At 39.7% G+C, this 21,118-nt stretch overlaps 2 protein-coding genes across 2 annotated transcripts; one reads left to right on the forward strand and one right to left on the reverse strand.

Annotated features, from left to right (window-relative positions):
* Positions 1–2,226: 2,226 nt before the first annotated feature.
* On the reverse strand, positions 2,227–6,214 carry LOC118612964 (formin-like protein 3). The gene is given in 4 exon segments (XM_036235279.1): positions 2,227–3,459; positions 3,461–3,703; positions 3,805–4,081; positions 6,204–6,214. Coding segments are annotated over 4 exon segments (1,179 nt in total). The 3' UTR covers positions 2,227–2,811.
* Positions 2,943–20,908, forward strand: LOC107511310 (influenza virus NS1A binding protein). Its single transcript, XM_016145622.2, has 15 exons — positions 2,943–3,332; positions 7,163–7,391; positions 8,190–8,318; positions 8,530–8,699; positions 8,833–8,908; positions 9,925–10,098; positions 10,417–10,542; positions 11,921–12,028; positions 15,573–15,702; positions 15,924–16,148; positions 16,603–16,724; positions 16,820–16,946; positions 17,028–17,159; positions 17,278–17,451; positions 18,918–20,908. The coding sequence occupies exons 3-15, from the start codon at positions 8,208–8,210 to the stop codon at positions 19,169–19,171; spliced, it is 1,929 nt and encodes a 642-aa protein (XP_016001108.2). The 5' UTR covers positions 2,943–3,332; positions 7,163–7,391; positions 8,190–8,207; the 3' UTR covers positions 19,172–20,908.
* The last annotated feature ends 210 nt before the right edge of the window (positions 20,909–21,118 follow it).

The raw sequence follows: 21,118 nt of genomic DNA on the forward strand, positions 1-21,118 counted from the left end.
GAAGCCCTTCAACATTTCTTCTAATACTGGGTTGGTGGTGATAAACTCCTTTAGCTTTTTGTCTGAGAATGTAGTGCTTTTCAAACTTTAGTGTGGGTACCAGATGTTGGGATGCTTGGCAAAAAGTAGATTTCTAGGCCTCTTTCTCAGAGATCCTAACCTAGTAGCTCTAGGGTAGGGTTTCTCAATCTTGGCACTATTGCCATTTTGGATGGAATCATTTTTTGTCGTGGCAGACTGCTCTGTGTATTTTATGATGTTTACTAGATATCAGTGGCACCCCTGCTCCAGTCTTGTTCCCAAAGGTTGAGAAATGTCACGGGGAACAAAAAGCACTTCCTTCCTTTGAGAATCAATTGTCTAGGGTGAAGCCTAGGGACCAGCATTTCTAATAAGAACATTGAAGTGATTTGACAAATGTGATCAGTGAACCAAACTTGAGACACACTGAACTAAAATGTTATAAGTTAAATTATGTCCCCTCCAAAATTCATGTTAAGTACTAACCGTCAGTACCTCAAAATGTGACCTTATGTGGAAATAGTCATCGCATTCAGTTAAGATAAGGTCATACTGGGTTAGGGTGGGCCCCTAATCCAATATGATTGGTATCCTTACAAAAAGGGAAAATTTGGACACAGACGTTCCGGGAAGATACAAAGATTGGAGCTATGCTGCCACAAGCCAAGGACTGATCAGAAGCCAGGAGAAAGGCCTGGAACAGACCCTTTCCCAAGCACCTACAGGAGGAGCACAGCCTTGTAGACACCTTGAACTCATACTTCTAGCCTCCAGAACTGTTAGACAATAAATTTCTGTTGTTTAAACCAGGAGTTCCCAACCCTTGCACCACAGACCCAAATTGGTCTGTGGCCTGTTAGGAACCAGGCCGCAAAGCAGTAGGTGAGCCAGCAAAACTTCATCTGTATTTGTGGCCACTCCCCAGCACTAGCATCGCTGCCTCAGCTCCATCTCAGATCATCAGGCATTAGATTCTCATTGGAGCACGGGTCCCTGGTGCTGAAAATGTTGGGGACTGCTGATTTAAACGATTGTTTGTGGTCATTTGTTACAACAGTTTTAACAAACTAATATGTAATAAATAAAGTCAGAATTTAGGGCTGACATTTGAAGCTGGATCACAGGAAAAAAAATGGAAAGATTGTAAATTGACACCAATTCCTAATTTATCTTTCTTGATGTCTGACATAAAATAGTTGATACTTTTCATTTTCATTAAGAACTTCTCGAATATGTTTTGTCTAATTTAAATATTAAGAGCAAAATCTTATAAGTTGTTGCTTTATAAAGTTAAAATGACCTACCATGTTCCATTTTTAAGTTTTCATCTGGATTATATAGTAATTGGATGGATAGGCTTAAGTCTAGAGTTGCTTGGAAGATAAATAGAATCCATAAATTATGTCATTAGCCATAAAGAAGGTAATATATAAATATATTCCATACAAGGCAAAGATGTACTGAATGACTATACTGTAGCTTTAAGAAAAGTTGACTGTTTCAGGTCACAAAGGCACTATTTAGAGTTCAGCAAGTAGGATTATGTGTCTAACAGGCCATACAATCGTGTGCCTATCCCAAGTGGGCAATTCATAACATCTTACTGAAAGGATGAAGCCCATGGTATTAAAAAAACTTAAAAGGTATATACTCCAGTAGTTTCATTTGCAGTAAGAGGGAACACTGCTGTTGGTTACCAAAAGACAAAAACACCACAAGAATCCAGTGGAAATGTCAATCTTTTTCTTCTTAAGATACATGAATCATTTTAAGATACCCTAGCTCCTCTTTCCTCTCGCAATTGAATTGAAAAAGAAAACAAGTCTCCTTGCCTCAACATTTTAGAATATAAAGTTGTAAAGCTTCTATTGTAGTGAAAGGCTCCAACGTTGTTTTTTTCTGCTCTCATAAGCATAAACTAAATAGCTAATGATAAAAAAAATGGTAGGAAGTGTTCACAAAGAAATGTCTCCAAATTAACTGAGCAATCGACTACAAACAAGGTTAGGCCTAGACCACTGGAGTGCCCTCCCCAAACCAGGATAAGCTGGCAGCACATTAACCTGGAAGCCTTTGCCAAACTCTGAACAAGTTTACCTCTCTACAGCCCCTCACCTTCCTTCCGGGAAACTTTCCAATGTGCCCTCTAGTCACATAAAGGTGCTGTCAAGAGCCTAGTAAACATCACGCTTCCCCCCCCCCCCCCCAACAGGTTTGCCTCCTGGGGTAAGGCGGTGGGGTGGATAATTAAGCTGGGCATCTGGTCTAAAAGGCCCCAGAAGGTTAGAAGAGGGACTATCAATTCTCAAGGCTATTTTCTATTTCCAAAAGAGGGCGAGACCAGCAAAGAACCGACTCAATGATGTTATGCCTTCTCTGACCTCCCTGATAGTTTTTTCCAAAGTTTCTGAATCCTCTCACCCCTTCTCTTCAGGTGCCTCTCTCTTCTTCACAATCCCCAGGCCTCCTCCTCGCACACCACCACCCGCCAGCGAAGTAAGGGCAGATGGCCAACTACAGATTCTAAGGTACACTGTGGCCAGCTCCAGTCAAGAGCAGTTGCCTACATGTAAGCTTGACGAGATCTAATCTCCCTGATCTGATTCCTCTGGCTACTGTGCCTCTAGGGGGAACAGAACAGGTGAGGACGACTGGAGGGAACCAGTTGCGGAACAGTCCAAAAGGGCGAAGTAAGTGTGCGGGGCGAGAGAAGGAGGAACGACGACGCGATAAGTAAAAGGAGGCGCACCCAGAGAACCGCCTCTCTCCCAGGGATCACCTTGCGTTGACCTAGTTGAGCTGTGCAGGAAGGAACCAGAGGGGGCGAAGGAGAAGGGCGGGGCGGGGCGGGGCGAGGGGTGGGCGGGGCGGCGAGCCGCATCTTCCTGGTGCTCGCCTCTGATTCGCTGACAGATTCGAGCCGGAAGCGCCGGGAGGCGTTGGCGGCGGCGGCGGCGGCGGCGACGGCGCACGTGGTGACGTGCGAGGGGGTGAGGCGCGAGCGGGCGGCGGCGGCGGCAGTGTCTCCGGGACGCGCGTGGAGGTCGGTCGCTCCGAGGTGCCCGGCGCAGTTTCTCCGCCTGCTGCTTCGGCGCGACTGTGCCAGCGAGGGAGCGAGTCCCCGCGAACTCCCGTTGGCGCTCCCCCCGTTCTCGCAGCCTCCGTGGACTGACCGCGCGTTCTCCCGCTCGATCGGTTACCCCCTCCGCGGCCTCGAGGCGCTTTCCGTTGGGCCTGTTCCCGCCCGCTTCCTCCTGCTCCCCGTCGAAGCTCCAGAGATGAGTTTTTCCATCTCTTCAGAGATGAACCAGGTAAGACGCGCTGGTCCCACGGACGGTGGCGGAGGAAGAGGGCGCGGCCGGGATCCGATCTGAGGGATGGCGCCGCCGGCCGCCGAGAGGGTGCGAGGCGCGGAGCGGTGTCCGGGTCCCGCGGGGAGTAACCCTCCAGCCGCCGCCGCCGCCGCTCTCGGAGGGCGAGGCGCCGGCGCCGCGCGGCCGGCCGCTGCCATGGTTGCTAGGTCGCGTCGGCGGTGGCGGGCGGGAGCTGGCAGCCTCGGAGAGCGCCGGGGCCGTGGAAGCGGGGCGGGAGGAACGACACGTTCTTGTTCGGGAGCCTGGGTCAGGGCGGCGTGGGGTGGGGATGACCTGCCGGAAGGAGGACGCGGGAATCTCCGTTCCTGCTGTCAGGAACCGACGCCTAGTGTGGGTCCGCCAGGTCTGTACTCTGCTCCCCGGACCTGGCGCATGTGGGCGGGGAGCCAGCCTCGGGCGGCATCGGTACCCTGGGCCTGGGGTGGGGTGGCACCGCGTCCCTGATCGCCGTGGGCCGCGGGGTCCTTTGTTCCCGCTCCACGTTGCCCGCTTTTCTTGCCAAGCGCGGGGAGAAGGGGGCGGGAGGAGGGAGGGAGCGGCTGCCCTGACGTGTCAGCGCTGAGTGACTGCGGGGCCGGCCAATCCCGGGCGGGGGTGTGCAGGCGCCGGGCGCCTGGCCTCGCAGCCTGCGGAGTGGGCGCCGGCCGCGCCGCGGGCGGAGGTAGGCCTGGGGCTGCGCGGCTCTTCTCGCTCAGGGGCGTTCGCCACTTTCTTTTTTACAAAAATCGGCGAGCTCTTTTTTCAGCCTTCTGATCATCTTGCAATGGGTTTCTGGTTGTAAACTCTTAGGGAGTATCGGGTAGTATCAGATTGAAAGGTGAATGTAGGGGAACTTGAACCCCAAATACCGTAGAAATAGATTTACTTTTCTCCACTACTTTGAGACAGCTGACACTTCAGAACTATAGCAAGTAGAAATCAGATGTCTAAAGGGCGCGCGCGTTTTTGTTTCCTAATGTCTGTTAGTGTTGGAGGATTAGAACACCCTGGCTTCAAATCAAGCCTTTGAGGACTCTTGTGTGGATCTTCTATCTAGAAGTAATGAACGACAACCCTGGAAGCCTTGAAATACTCTTTTTTTTTTAACAGTCGAACAAGTCCAGTCCATGGTCGGACTATATTTTCTTTTAATGCCCCAAAGCACATTTCTCCCTACCTTCCTACTTTTTAGCATTCAGCAAACTAAAAGTGACTGTTAGGCTTTTTGGAATTCTAATGATATGGGAGGATGGTGATAGTATTTTCAGAGGTGACACTGGAAAGCCATAAAATCTGTTACTTCTGGTTTTAAAAGGATTCTAATGATTTACAAAGTCTGTCCTTAAAAAATGGAGTTGATTGCTGTTTTGTATGAGTTGGCTGCTCTCAAAAGATTGTCTGGAAGCTTAAACGTTTGTAATTTGCCTTCAAGTTTAAGGACGCTTTGAAAGTTTGATGGGAAGGTTTTATCTTGCCCCTCTTTGAAAGCCCAAGAAAAATGTGGAGAAAGGTGATACTGTGCCTACCTTTTTTACAACTCTGATGAGACCTGTTGAGTTGTACTTTAGTTAAGCTAATCGAGGCTACAGTAACTTGTGAACTTCTCCGTGTTACTAAAGAAGTTTAATTACTCATTTATGAGCCTTCTGTCTCCCTTTTCTTGCATTGGCCTTAGAAGAAACTAAAGTATATTTACCAGAATATATTGTATTTTACCCCATTTTAAATGATAAAAGTGGATTAGTCAAATGTATATTTTAAAAATCAAACGGAATTCTAAGTTTTATACTTTTATATAAAACTGGGATGTTGGGGCTTTTGTTTTGGATTTTCAAAGAAAAAAGTTCTTCCTGGTAGTTTTATTCTACCAGTTATTGAGCTTGAGTTTCATAGACCAACTCTTAAGATCTTTACTGAATTTTTGGAATAGTTTAAAATTCTCAATTTGCCTAAGCTTACTTTAGTGAAAGTGAATGTGAACTTTCAAAGACATGTTTTTGCAAGCCAGAGTTGATATGACCCCCCCCTTCAACTTGGAGGTGGGTGAGAGTAGGTCGGTAATTGAATTAAATAAGTTTGCTGCATTAATTTAAATGTCAAGTGGACTTGGGCTAGTGTTTAAATCAAGTAAGGTTGTACTGAGAAGTAGATATTAAGTAATGAGGTTCATATTAACATCAAGTACTAGAGGCAGCGGGACTCACTGTATTGCAAAGCTAATATTGTACAAATTTGTTTTTTAAAATTAAGGTAGAACTTACAACTTATTAAATATAGATGCCATTTTTATATAGTTGGATCAAGACTGGTTTACAAGTAAATACCGAATAAAACTGGTCAAAGTTTAAAATATTTATAAATCTCCATATCATGTCAACATAATTTGCATGGAGGCTCTCCCTGCCCCCCCCCCCCCACACACACACACTCTTGTTTTAAGAGCTTAGGAAATTGAAGTGAGTTACCAACCGTGCCTGTGGGGTGACCACCCTATTATATATACCAGATATACAAAGATTTTCTTATTTTGAGCTGGGTCTAGGGTAAAAATGTTTGAAGGTTTCTTTAAGATTGTGTGTTCTCTGTATGTGTAGAGAATTGTGTTGGAAAACATTTTTGTTAGAACTGCTTTCTTAAGAAACACGGAATTAACTAATCTAGATGAAAGTGTAGAGCAGAGGAAATCAATATTATTACATAACGATACGATATAGTTTCTTTGCAGGCGTAAACATTAATAACAATCCTATCCTGAGTGAGAATACTCAGGATTCCTTGAAATAAAACCTAAGTTGTATTGGTAGGATGTATGGGATCCCACTCTCTTACAGATTGTGCATGTTGAATTTAACACAGTTGGTTTGTTAAATTAGAACTTGACCAGCCTTCAATGGGTCCTGGGTTAAGTGATTAGTCACCTTAACATAATCGTTAGAGTCAGAATTGTGGATATGAATGGTGTATAAGGAAAATCTGGGTAATTTTAAGATGTCCATTTTTAAAAGTGTGCACACCTTTCAAATAATTTCTTACTTAGTTCTGGTTTCCTGAATTAATAGTGTAATGGCAGTTCAGGTAAATCTTTATATTCAAATTTCTGTGCTAGTTGTTTTGGTAGTGGGTAGGCGGGATGGATACAAAGACAAATAAGACAGAGGCTCTGCCTCTTTAAGGGACCTCAAATCAAGGAATATAAGCAGGTATAAAGAAGCACAACCCAGAACAGGCCAGCTGGAAGATTACACATTTTTTTCAGAGAGGGTTCAGTGTGGGGAGAAACCACTTCTTACTTGGGGGGATTTGGCAGGGCTCAGTGGAGATAAGATTTCATTTGGTGTAGAGGCTGTGGATTAAGGGTATCCCAACAAGACATAACAGCTTAAACAAAGGTACAGAGGCTGGGAAGGACAGAGCACATTTTGGGGAACAGCGTATCTGTTGACTGTAACACTGTGTACATGTCTGGGAATAGTGCCCAGAGGTTGCTTGCTGGCTGGTGAAAACAGACTGATCACATGTTTCTGTATTAATTAGTATCTAATAGTAAAGAATATTAGAAACTTATTATTAGCTCCTGCCTTTCGGGGAAGGGATTTTTTTGGATCACCTAAGTAGTTACAGGTTAAATGAAAAATGTTTATATGTAAGTACATTTGTATTAGTTACTTTTTCTATTTGTACGATTTACCTCAAAAATCTCTTTACGATCAGGACTTTGTGATCTGATCTACCTAAATGAATGACCATCTTTGATCATTTTGAATATCTAAAATGTTTAATTGTTACAGATTATGATGCATGATTATCACAGAAGAAATTCATGTCTATAGCTTTTAAGGACTTGGTTACATCATTTTCAAGCCTGATAGTTTTGGAATCACCATTAGAGCTTAAGACATCTCTGCCTTCAGTTCAGCCACCTGTCTTCATACCTCAACGAAGTGCTAAGTTTTCACACTCCTTGGTCCTTGGATTATTTAAGACATCCCAGAAATAAGTTTCTCACCGTTATAGTAGGTAAGTGAATATTCATTGCCCTGAGCAGCATTAAGACATTGTTCTTGAAGACTGTGTCAAGTACATTAATGGCCTTTCATAATTTCTTAAAAGGCAGAGAAGTCAGTAATCATTTGTAGGAGGGAAAAAAAAAGTCATTAATTTTTCCTTTCTGTTTTGAATTTAAATAAATGTTACTTCAAACTACAATCTCCCCTTGCTGCTTTTTAATGATGCATTTTGTTTAGCCATTAGTCTATACAAAAAACAAACCAAAAAAACCATTTGTTTACAAGAAAAGGGGAAATGGAGTTTTTACAAAAATAATATGTTTCTTTCATAGATTTTTATATTTGGAACATATGAAACTTGAAAAGGGAACAGACTTTAAGTTAATCTTATGTATCAGTTTTTCTCATTTGTGGGTAAAGGAATGTAGCCCAAATAAAGGAAAAACCTACATGGGATGACCACTTCAGAACCTTCCAGGCTTTTAGGTTGCTTGTGGAATAGGTTTGGGCAGGGCTGGGTTTACATTTCTTTCCCTTCACAGTGATTGTACTAATAGGCATAGAAACCTGGCCAGAATTGCTGAGATGCCCACCACTATATGAATCTCTAAAAAGACTTAGGACCAGAGCATAGGGATATGAAGACTTGAACATTCCATGCCACTGTTGTTTCAGTAATGTTTCTGCATGATTAAATTTTTGGTGTAGATAGGATGGCATCTGAAAATAAAGATAGTATATATTACCTTTTAGAATATAAAAACCACCATTCACAAGTAGAATAACTCAGCTTCTTTTTGCCCTTTAGCTAAATTTATAAGGAAAAATGATTCCCAATGGATATTTAATGTTCGAAGATGAAAATTTCATTGAGTCTTCTGTTGCCAAATTAAACGCCCTGAGGAAAAGTGGCCAGTTCTGTGATGTTCGACTGCAGGTATTTAAAACTTCAGAATTGCAAACTTAAAGAATTGATTTTTTTTTATTATTACTAAAAGCTGTAGGATCTTGGAGTTTCTTATTTTTTGTTCATAGGAGGCATATAATGAAATAACTTTAAAAAAGAAATGTAAGGTAAAGGATCCGATAATTAGCTAGAGAAATACATAGTCCACAGTATTTCTGATTTTAATTCCTCATAATTTCAGGTCTGTGGCCATGAGATGTTAGCACACAGAGCAGTCCTGGCTTGCTGCAGTCCCTATTTATTTGAAATCTTCAATAGTGATAGTGATCCTCACAGAGTTTCCCATGTTAAATTTGATGATCTCAATCCAGAAGCTGTCGAAGTCCTGTTGAATTATGCCTACACTGCACAGTAAGTTCTTTGGAGTAACTCATAATTAGGGAATGTCATCAAGAAGTTTCAAGTTTCTCTGAATTTACTTAGATTAAGTATCTCTGTTTTAAGGCTTTGGTATGTTAAATGATAAATAACTTTCTCGTAATAGGTTGAAAGCTGATAAGGAATTAGTGAAAGATGTTTATTCTGCAGCCAAAAAGCTGAAGATGGACAGAGTAAAGCAGGTAGAGTACCCGAAGTAATATACAAGTAGTACTGTTACATCAATTAGGATGCATAATTTCTCATAAGACATTTGTTAGTCTCAAGAACTTGAAATCATCATTTTCTCCCCAGAGAACTGCATATGCTTTTTAAACTATGTGGCTATAATAATGTAGGAAGGTCACACCTCGTCTCAGATAATATGAGCTAAAATCTTGCTCTTCCAGTAGTCTTCTCTGGCAGGTTGTCAGTATCTGATAGCATGAATTAAAATATTTCTGGTTTTCTTTAAAAGTATTCCTTCTAGAATTTAATGCCATTGACAAGTGGTTAATAATTCATATGAGAAAACATTGAATCCTCTACTGTGGGGTCAGTAAACTGCAAGCCTCAGGCCAGCTTTCATTTACGTATGGTTCATGGCTGCTTTCCACCTTCAGTTGAGTAGTTGTGACAGATACGGTATGGCCCACAAGCCTAAAATATTTACTTGTCTGGCCCTTAAAGAAAAGGTTTCCCGGCCCCTCCTCTAATAGCAATTCCTCCGCTTAAAAATCCTTCGGTGGTTTGTAGCACATACCCCTGAGGTTAGCGCCAGATTCCTCCTAATGTGGTTGCTGTTTTCCCAGAATTATTTCCTAATTGTCCTTTGTTCCAGCCAAACTATTGTTTGCAATAAATTCCCTACTCCTTATCTGCGTTCAGTACCATCATCTCACATGTAGAGCCCAGTTCAGATGGATATTACCTTCATGAAGCCTTGTCTGATTATTCTCATTGGAAATAGTACTTAACATTTCACATGCATTATCATAGAATTTTAGTTTATTGCTTTTTTCCTTAAACAACTTACATATTTGTATGGCATTCTTTGATGAGTATCATTTGTATACATTTTTCTGCCCACTATTAAGCTCATGTTAAGGCGGTGATTTTTGATTCATCTTCGTATGTTCACATAATACTTACACATTGAGTATTGAATGTCTTTTAAATGAAATATTTGAAATATTGGTGCTCCAATTTGTTTTCCAAGGTTTGTGGCGATTATCTACTATCTCGAATGGATGTAACCAGCTGCATCTCTTACCGAAACTTCGCAAGTTGTATGGGAGACTCCCGTTTATTGAATAAGGTTGATGCTTATATTCAGGAGCATTTGTTACAAATTTCAGAAGAGGAAGAATTTCTTAAACTTCCACGGCTAAAGGTAAGGAGTAAAAATCTCTAAAGAGATAGATAGTACTTAGTTCCAGGCGTGGAATCTTTGTCAGTATTTCAAACGAGTGATGGTTACAAAAAAGACAGTACATTAAAAGGGTATTATTTTTAGGAGCGTGATGGTTTTCCGCCTGCCAGTTTGTTTACTATCTTTGTTTTTGGGCGACTGGTTTCTTCACAAATTACAGTAAATGCATGGAATGCAACTGAACATCTGTGACAGCTTTATTTTGAAATTGAGGATTAAGCTGAAAATGAGAGGTTCAGTACTCACTGATCCATGTGTTATTGTTTTTCTCAACCCTAGTTGGAGGTAATGCTGGAAGATAACGTTTGCTTGCCCAGCAATGGCAAATTGTATACAAAGGTAATCAACTGGGTGCAGCGTAGCATCTGGGAGAATGGAGACAGTCTGGAGGAGCTGATGGAAGAGGTTAGTTTTAAAGTAAATGGGATTCAACAGTTCTTAAGAATTTTTTTGCTATAACATGAAGGATTCCCTTTCACTTTTATTTTATAACCATGACCCTAAAGAATTTAAATTTTGCTATAGGTACCCCTAAGCTGAGAAACAGGGGGGGTGTCCAGGTGAGCTGAATGAACTGTTCAGTTTGGTCTTCTGCTTTTCTTTTTTTTTTTCTTTTTTTTTATTTTTATTTCTTTGCTTATTATGTGCTATTAACTTTCTTTAAGTAGCATGTAATTTGCTTTAGAAATGGGAGGTGGTACTGAAATTTTCTGTAGATTCTTAATTTTTCTTCACAGGTTTTTGCTTTAAAGTTGACAAGTAGGTAAAAGCTTCTAATGGTTGTTCCTCCCCATTGATTTATCTCCCCATAGGTTTATTAACAAAACTAGGATACCCAAGACTGAAGAAACAAGAAGAAACCTCAAGTGTATTGACACGTAAAGAAGCAGCAGTCCTGCCCCAGTTCTCCTAAGAAAAATCCGCTGTGGGCAGAGAGCGATGATGATTTAATGGTGTTTACTCCTTTACAGGATTCTTATCTTTTTTTTTTTTTTTAAAGCTTTGTGTTTTTCAATGGTGTTGTTCATGCATAGCGTCACTCAACTTTGGGCTCCTTTTAAGAAGCACACAAAAAAATTAATGGACAAATGGTGGGAATTAAATATATGCGGATGGAGCTGTGGAGCAGCCTTGAGTTTATCACTCCACATAAGCCTTTCAGATTCACTAAAGGCTTACCAGATCTGTTAGGCCTTTAAAAATATTGTTATCCTTATATTCTAAAAAAGGCTTAACAGGTGATCTTTAAGTTCTATGTTGTTTCCCACTTGAAAATCAGATGCATTCGCCATGTATTTGCATCTGTTAAGGGAAGTCTCTCTATAACTTGTTTGAATTTTTGAATTTGTTTTTCATCTGTTTTTGACATTGCCTACAGGACAGAAATGTTTATGCAAATTAGACCATTGGTCTTCAAAGGTGTAAACCATATTCAGTATTTTATTGTAAATATGTATATCTTTAAGACCCTATATATTGTACTAGTGCTTTTTTTCTTAGTGCTGTATAATAGAAGCTATGAAAAACAATGAAGATTTCTTTCACGCCAATCAAGCCAAGGACTCCTCAGCCAGTATTAGAAGATTCTGTATTTTATTTTTGCGTTTACAATTTTTTTCAACCATGACATGTATTTTCTTTACTTCGGGATCCTGCCAGAATAAGATGTCAAGAAGCTGAAGAAGCACACTGGAGGTTACCTTGAGGCGTTTGTGTGATCTGCATACTAGTGGAGTAGCCATGGAGACAGTAGCCACATGGGTGTTCTGTTGCTGTTTTGCAGGTTCAAACCTTGTACTACTCAGCTGATCACAAGCTGCTTGATGGGAACCTACTAGATGGACAGGCTGAGGTGTTTGGCAGTGATGATGACCACATTCAGTTTGTGCAGGTACACATTACACATCTGAGGTAACCTCAGGTTAAAATTTGATTAGAGCATTTTATAGTATAATGAAATTTTCCTTTAATAAAGGAAAGTGGAAGAATTTCATTGATAAGACTAGACAAACATTTTTGGGAGAAAAGCATACCTTAAGGTTATTACCATTTTTGCTACATAAAAAGAAATGAACAAATTAGGAAACCCCACTTAGATTTTTTTCTCAGTAGGATTTATAAGTAGTAAGAAAAAGCAAATAAGACGAAGCAATATAGAAATTATTTGGTTAGAAAAATAATTGTTTGCAACAAGAATGACAGCTGGACCCAAGTTTTTAAAATCTCAGGATAAACCTTTTTGTTAATGGACAAATGACATAGAGAAAAGTGCAGTGCACAAATCATAAGTGTCACGTGGTGAACCCCCTAGTTTAAACACTACCTGGGTCGAGAAGAGAGTTCTAGCATCCTGGAAACCTTCCTCTTACCCCTCCCCAATCACTGCCCTACACTACTGCCAAAGGACGCCGTTATCCTCACTTCAGAAACAACAGATTCATTTACCTGTGTTTGAAATTGATATAAATGACCATACAGTATGCATTCTGTTTTGGCCTTTAGCTTAACAGTGTATTTGTGAAGGATAAAATATAAAGTAGGCTGAATTAACCTAGTTTAAGGGCTGTTTTCCTTTAATTAGAAGATAAATGATAGAATCGGTATTCTATATGGTGATGTTACTAGGTGTTCTGTGTTACTAGTGGGTGAATATCTCTATTTTCAGAAAAAGTTACTGGGTCTGAGTTGAGAACTTTGTTCATGTTTGTGTGTTTTAAACATTTAGGGTGTTTTCCCTCTTAATTCCAAACATCTTAACATTTTTAAAAAAGTATTCTTTCAACAAAGCAAAGGTTGAGCACCTGATTGTCAGGCACTAATGTAGATATGGGGACACAAACATGTGTAAGAGACACTTTCTACTTTCAGGACCTATTCGTAGGTAAAACGGTACAGACTTATAAGAGATGTCTACCAAAGGCATCATAGGGAGGGCATAGTGGAGTCAAGAGGCGAGAAACCAGGAAATGTTCACAAAAAGCAACATTTGAACAATCTTAGGATTCAGAAGAGTTTGCAGAGCAGATAGAGGGAAGTGTGTCAGATAGCAAAGGAGGTCTGTGCAAGGATGAGACCCTTGAAATTGCAGGTCACAGGACTGGGAAAGTGGGTAAATGCCACCTGAGTGGGGTAAACACTCCTACAAGCAGTGGGGAACTTCAAAAAAATTTTACACAAGGGAGTAGATGTGAACAGATGTATTTTCCAACAATAAGGGGTACTGGTTAAATTATGGTATTTTTATATAGTGAAGGTCTGCATATTAATCATAGTTTATACAAATGATTTACTTGTCAGGTGGCAGTCTCTGGGTCATGGGATTCCAGCAAGTTTGTGTTTTTTACTTTAATGCAAAACGATTGGATTAAACCCTTCTGTTTTTACATCCAGGTACAGAAGGTGGATTAGAGCTTGTGAGACCAATTTGTAGGCTGCTACAAGCAGTAGTTCAAGTGAAAAAGTGAGGGCTTTGATCTAAGGGCACACAGGAGGAGGATGGACTTTAGATAGTCATAGTTACAAAGGTTGAGTCAGTAGTCCTTAATTGTTTAGATTAGGAAAATTAAGAAATAGGAAGAATTTGAGAGTAAGTGGGATTCCTTAGAAGGGGATGCCATGAATGGAGATGAAGTTAAAGGGATGAGGGGACACGTTAGACTTCAGGAATGGGAAAAGAGGTTGAGAAGCCCTTAGAAAGGCAGGACAATTAGAATCAAGTTGTGTTGTTAAAGCTAGCTAACATGGGAGGAGGGAGTTTGAGGACCGAATAACTCGTCAGCTGTGTTAATTCATTCTCTGGGAGCCATGTAAAAGAAGGTTAGGGGTATCTCTCCTACAGTGCCACACTGGTTTTAGGAAGCCACCTAGTAGTAGCCTTGAGTAGATTATAGTTTCCAAAGAGTATTAAGGTTAAGAAACTCAGCTTGAGATGTCACTGGAAGACTAACCCCTAGGGACACGCAGGCAAAGAAAGCGTGGGCCACTGTGGGGTGGGCCGGGTGGTAAAGGTTTGTTTGGGAAAGTTTGGAGATAAGGGAGACTAAAAGATTGTTTAAAAACGTTCCAGAAGGAATGTAAAGGCGTTAACCACCGTTTCCGTATGAGGCTTGTTAGTCATACAACACTAACAGTCTTCGTTGTATAGCGCCTTTCTCTTTCACATTGATTTTCTGTTTAGTCCTTACATTAGGACAGTTTTCTTGCTGTGATAGAATCTCTTATTGTAAGTATCATCAGTCTGTGATACCTTGGATCCCCTTCTTCCCACTAATTGGGTTGGGGTTTTGACATAGTCTGTCATAGTATAAAAATAGTGGCTTTATACTCAGAATTTCTAATATTTTAATTGTACTGCCCTAGGTAATGCATATGTTCTGAGTTTCAATATTTTTTCTACAAAATGGGTAGGTAATATTGCCCTCACTGGATTAAAAATGATGTGAATAAAGTACCTAATAATACCTAGGTACATAATGTCTAAATAGGACTTAGTAACCATTAACATGGTGTTCTCTGCCCTTTCTCAAAATAGCCTACATAGGCTGTAATCACACTTGCTGAATGTCCCAGATCAAACTTTTAATAGTTTTTTTCACAGCCTCAAGTAACTACCAAAGTCTTTTTCAATGTTACATGGCTTTTTGCTTCCCTAGAAACAGAAATTCTCATTAAAAATACTATCTACCCATGTGGCTCTGGCCCTGGGGACTAAAATAAGGGATGGGCAGGCTTAGCCAGGCACTGAAGGTGGTAGGTGGGACCTCTTTCAGTGTTCCTGTGTATTCTACTTTTGTGAATGTTCAGTTCTTTTAGTATTTCACTTCTAATTAGTTTTTATTTTTGTGTTTTAATGTAGTTTTGTCTGGAAAACCATTCCATAATTTTTTAAGTGTTTCTTGTAATTACCACTTTTTTCCTGTAAAATACTTTCAGAGAGACTTGATGGATATCATGTCTGCTCACTTTTACTGGCATTATGTGAAGGATACCAGTCTATAATCTAGTTAGGTTTGACAGTTGACTGTTTTATGGAGACAGTGGGTCAAATGTCTAAGTTAATTCTAGAAGATTCTGTATTTAATATAAAGAGTATATGAGCTTATTTGGATTATGGGTTTGGGGATATTTTTTTTCCCTCTATTGAGGAATTGATACTTGACCCACAACATATTTTTTTAAATTGTTTAAATTGAGCTTTTCCTGACGAGGCAATTTGTATAAGTGTAGTTGTTTTTGTTATTAAGTGGAGATAGATGCACGCCAGTAATTTGTCAGTTGGAAAGTGTTGGTTTGTATTAAATTTGGGCGTGCAATAAATGTCATACTCAGGTGAAGGATACTAGGTGTGTTTTCAGTGTTGTGGAATAGCTCAGGAGCAAGGGTGCACCAAGGATGGTGTCTGGCTAGGTTTCTGTAGCTGCCTTTTGATTTTGCAGAAAAAGCCACCACGTGAGAATGGCCATAAGCAGATAAGTAGCAGTTCCACTGGATGTCTCTCTTCTCCAAATGCTACTGTACCAAGCCCTAAGCATGAGTGGAAAATCGTTGCTTCAGAAAAGACTTCAAGTAAGTGTATTATACTTATCGGATTGTCTTCAGTTTATTTCCTAAGAAGGAACCACTTAATACTTTTAAATTGACGATTTGAGGGAAAAACTCAGAAGCAACTAAGTTTGGAAAACAATAGCAGATCGTTCCCATCTGGAATCTGGAGTCTAATTCAGGATTACACAGCAACCAAAAGTAATACTAACCGCATTTTAAACAGAACTCTTCTGCTTTTACAGATAACACTTACTTGTGCCTGGCTGTGCTGGATGGTGTATTCTGTGTAATTTTCCTCCATGGGCGAAACAGCCCACAGAGCTCACCAACAAGTACTCCAAAACTGACTAAAAGTTTAAGCTTCGAGATGCAACCAGATGAGCTCATTGAAAAGCCCATGTCTCCCATGCATTACGCACGGTCTGGCCTGGGGACAGCGGAGATGAACGGCAAACTCATAGCTGCAGGTAAGAACAAGGACGAGTGATTTCTTGTCTGAAACATTCAACTAGCTAAGCCTTTAAGTGGACGCTTATTTACACTTGCGTGTGACATGCAGACCTTTGAAGAGAAGGTTCAATATGCCTTCCTTAGCATTCCACTTTACTACATTTCAGAAGACGGAGAAATATTGTATTGTCTACCTTTGACTCAATGTCTGTGTCTAATTAAAAATGTATAAAATGGGTAAATCATTCCCTTCAATTTTCAAGCCAAGACTAAGCGGTTTTCTCATACTGATAATGTCATGTTCAGTATGAATAGCTACTATAAGCACTTAGTTAAAAAACATCAAATAATGTAGCATTAAGTTTGTGCGTAAAAATTTTCTCATTGTGCAGATTACTTAAACCATTTTGGATCAGAAACTCTGGTCCAGTTTAACATTTTGAACATGAATCTTCATGGTTCTTTGACCAGGTGGCTATAACAGAGAGGAATGTCTTCGAACAGTTGAATGCTATGATCCACATACAGATCTCTGGTCCTTTCTTGCTCCCATGAGAACACCAAGAGCCCGATTTCAAATGGCTGTACTTATGGTAAGTGCATTATGTTGCAGGAAGAAGCAGCCCATATTTAACTTTTCCTCTGAGCTTCAGAATGATGGAAATCTGATCTCTCACTTTTGGCATAGGGCCAGCTCTATGTGGTTGGTGGATCGAATGGCCACTCAGATGACCTGAGCTGTGGAGAGATGTATGATCCAAACGTAGATGACTGGATTCCTGTTCCAGAATTAAGAACTAACCGTTGTAATGCAGGTGATAATGCTTTTCTTGGGAAGTAATCAGTATTGAAATATGATAACCGTCGATATATAACCTTATTTCATACTCACATAGGAGTGTGTGCTCTGAATGGGAAATTATACATTGTCGGTGGCTCTGATCCATATGGTCAGAAAGGACTGAAAAATTGTGATGTATTTGATCCTATAACAAAGTCATGGACCAGCTGTGCTCCACTTAACATTCGTAAGTTGATTTTCTTTTCCCTTAAAGTTGTCTTTGAAAAAGACTTGAATCAACTGTATGTACAGTACGCACTCAAGAGTTTGGAAGATAATGTTTTTGTTTGGACTTGATTTTATAGGTAGACACCAGTCTGCAGTCTGTGAGCTTGGTGGTTATTTGTACATAATTGGGGGTGCAGAGTCTTGGAATTGCCTGAATTCAGTAGAACGTTACAATCCTGTAAATAACACCTGGACTCTAATTGCACCCATGAATGTGGCCAGGCGAGGAGCTGGAGTAGCTGTGCTTGACGGTGAGTGTTGGGATTTGGAGAGCTGAGGAGTTAGGTAGTGGCAGGGGTTTGTTCTAAAATTCCAAGGGACTGTCATTGAAAACTATGCTCGTATAATTAAGAATTCAGAAGCAGCCATCTTTTCTGATGCAGTGGAGATTGGTGGTTTTTCTTTTAAAAATGTCTTTTCTAATCAGACTCAGTACTTAATATAACATAAATATATTAATTCACCAATCTTTTGATGGGTTCGCTGAATTAAGTTCTAAGTTATTTCCTTTTAGAAACCATACCCATAGTGCATCACCTTGGAGTTTTGAGTTTTAGAGCAAGAATTTAAAGAATTTGATTTGCAAAACAAAATAAGTGCCAATCATCTATATCTAGGCTTTATTCTCTGTACACCTAATTGGAAGCAAACTTTTAGACTATTTTAACAAGTCTTTCCAAGGCAGTAAACTTTTATATTGTTTTATATAAACACACTTTCTTTTCACATCTGGTTTATTTACATAATGTTAAATTATATAACTATGATAATGAATCTGGTTTGGAACCAAAGCAGAATCTTCGTAAACTTGTGGCTCAGTGGGTGACAGCGTGTGTGTAGACGCACCAGCAAGTGGCCTGCTGGCCAGCGGTCTTCAGTTGTGAGCTTTGTCAGTTCTTTCCTAAGTACTGGCCCCCGAATAACATCGTTTCATGATAGGATACCATAGGAACTCAAAACTGTTGTTTATATCAATTAGCCTCTGGTAAAATCGGTTTCGTTGTATATCATTTTGCTTAAAGTCTCAGAACCTACTGACAACATTAAGTGTGGACTTACATGGATACAGGTAGGTTAAGTAAGAATCATGAGAAAATGATGAATTTGAGAATCTTGAGAAAATTTTTTCTAAGCTAGTGAATTTAATGCTAATGTTTCTGTTTGAAAATAACTATTAACTGCTCTGCATGTATATTTGATCACAGCCATAATTCTTTTTTCAAAAAGATTTCACCAAAAACATGTAGTCGGAAAGCTGTAGAAAATGTTCAGTTATCTGAAATCTTCTTTTCTATAACTTCTTTTGATTCCTAGTTCTTACATACTGAACTAATACAAAACTTCCAGCACACAGAACTCTTCTGGTTTGCCATTTACAAGCCGTGTCTTTTGGCAAGTTGTCCAACTTCTTTGTGCCTTGTTTCATCTGTGAAGTGGCAATAACAGCAACTGTTACATAGAATCATTATGAGAATTGCACTTTGGTTAGAAGCTGCCCCTGCTTCTTTAAATGCCCGAGTTCCATGAGCAAATGAGTCTTTATCCATTTTATTCCATTTGTATCCCCAGCCTCTAGAGAGTGCTTGCCACACTAGTAGGCTTTTAATATATTTTGTAGAATGAAGAGGCATTTCTAAGAACCACCGATTTTAGCAAAAGACAGATTTAGGTTTTTGTATTTATCCTCCAGATTTACCTTGTTTCATTTCTCTTTTAGGCAAACTGTTTGTAGGTGGCGGCTTCGATGGTTCCCATGCCATCAGTTGTGTGGAGATGTATGATCCAACTCGGAATGAATGGAAGATGATGGGGAACATGACTTCACCAAGGAGCAATGCTGGGATTGCAACTGTAGGGAGCACCATTTACGCCGTGGGAGGGTTCGACGGCAATGAATTTCTGAACACGGTGGAAGTCTATAACCTCGAGTCAAATGAGTGGAGCCCCTATACAAAGATCTTCCAGTTTTAACAAATTTAAGATTCTTTCAAACTAACAGGCTTAGTGATGTAATTGTGTTCAGTAGAGGTACACTTGTGAATAAGGAGGGTGGGTGGGTATAGATGTTGCTAACAGCAACACAAAGCTTTTGCATATTGCATATTATTAAACATGCTGTACATACTTTTTGTGTTGGGAAAGGAATGCAAAGATGAAGGTTTGTTTTGTGTATTTTTAGGACTACTTTGGTTATTTTACTTTTCGGAAGTTGATATTGTAAAAGAATAAACCAAGAATCGATTGGGCACATCATTTCAAGAAGTCCCCTCTCCTCCACATTTGTTTTGCCAGTTTGCACATTATATGACCCCTCCCCCAAATGTGTATTGTGGGGCAAGAGAGGGGGTAAGTAGGGTTTGGAGATACAGGCAGTTGGGGTTTTTAAGGGCCCTTTTTCAGTAACTGGAACACTCTGACAAGAGACTTATTTAACTGGATGGCAGTGACTATTTTAGTTTTTATTAAAAGAAAGCTGACATGCCTACCAAGATTTAATCTTTTAGGATTGCCTTTTATAACTTTTTATATTTTCAGCAGAGTGCTTTACCTGTTGAAATGAGATGTGATGGACTCAAATTACTGAAGCAGAGTGATAGTCTTAACAGTATGCAGAGTGAGGTGTTTCTTTTACACACCCAGAATGCAAACTTCTAAGCTTTTGCCTCAGCTACAACTTTTTTTGAGAATGCAGTATCACTGTTCATTTGAATGGAACTGAACAGTAACATAGCTGTAATTTTTTTTTTTTTTTTTTGGAACATTGATTTTAAATATTTTGACTTTTTGAGGGTATATTTTATATAGCAAAACACTTAATATATTCACAGTAAAGGACAGTGAAGTATTTCATCTTCTAAATAATTCCTGTTTTTATCATTAACAAAACCATCCCAAATGGCAGCCCTCAATTGGCTTTATGAATGCAGCCTTTATCAGAACTATGTTTTTGTTCAGTTTTTCTACTCATAAGGATAAATATTGGTTGGGGTGACTTGGGATCTAACATGTAGTGCTACCCATATAACTTATGGTGCCAAAATTAGCGCATCCTAATGCCTGCTGCTGATGCAAACATATTAAAGGTACTTTGCAGGAAACGCTTGCACCATGGGATTAGTATCTAAATGTTGTTATCTATGTACTCATTACTAAAAGTTTTGGGGAAACTTTTTTGTTAGTGATTTTTTTGTAAGATATTAGTGAAAAAAGTATTCATCTGGCCTTTTACATCTGAAATAAGGACACCAAGAAAGAATCAGTTTACCCGATGGCTAGGTCCTGACTTTTATCTATTGCTGGTTCTGAACAAAAACTGGGTTGGCAGATTCGTATGTGCCTAACATAATTGTTTTTTAAATGGCTCTGTATATGTTCTATTTAACATAGGTAAATTAGTTGGGGGATTCAGCAGTAAAATCGTTGAAATTACTTCTCAGTTCCTAAGTAACACTTACTGTAAATAAGATGTGAAATTACTTTGGGTTAAAGTTTGCCTGTATTACCATGGATGCCAAGCAGGTAGTTTGATGGCTAAAATGTTTTTTTAAGTATGTTTTGAATATATGAAGCTTCCATAAAGGAAAAAAAAAAGTGCTCAGTGATGAGTTGTTACTGTTTGTCCACATCTAAAAGGTACATGTTTTCTTGAGGGAAGGAGAAAATGTGGCATAGCCTCAGCACAATTAAAAAGAATATTTTTTACCAGTATGGGTTTTGGAGTAATTTAGAAATAATACAGATAATAACCACTTTGCAATCAGTTGTTATAATGCATAAAATATATTAGATTCCTAAAACAGTAGCAAAACTATAAATCACCTGTTTGAATTAATAGAACAATTGGTTATACCTCGGGTGTGAATTTTCTTATGACTTTCAAGGTAGGGCTTTGATTTTTGCTTCTAGTATAGCATACAT

The sequence above is a fragment of the Rousettus aegyptiacus genome, unplaced genomic scaffold (genome assembly GCF_014176215.1).
Source record: "Rousettus aegyptiacus isolate mRouAeg1 unplaced genomic scaffold, mRouAeg1.p scaffold_m13_p_17, whole genome shotgun sequence".
Classification (NCBI taxonomy): Eukaryota; Metazoa; Chordata; class Mammalia; order Chiroptera; family Pteropodidae; genus Rousettus; species Rousettus aegyptiacus.

Excerpts from the sequence above, each read along its gene's own strand:
- LOC107511310 (XM_016145622.2), top strand. The coding sequence starts at position 8,208 with ATGATTCCCAATGGATATTTAATGTTCGAAGATGAAAATTTCATTGAG. Across the intron at positions 15,703-15,923 it reads TGCTTCAGAAAAGACTTCAA|ATAACACTTACTTGTGCCTG; the intron begins GTAAGTGTATTA and ends CTGCTTTTACAG. Across the intron at positions 16,947-17,027 it reads AACTAACCGTTGTAATGCAG|GAGTGTGTGCTCTGAATGGG; the intron begins GTGATAATGCTT and ends ATACTCACATAG.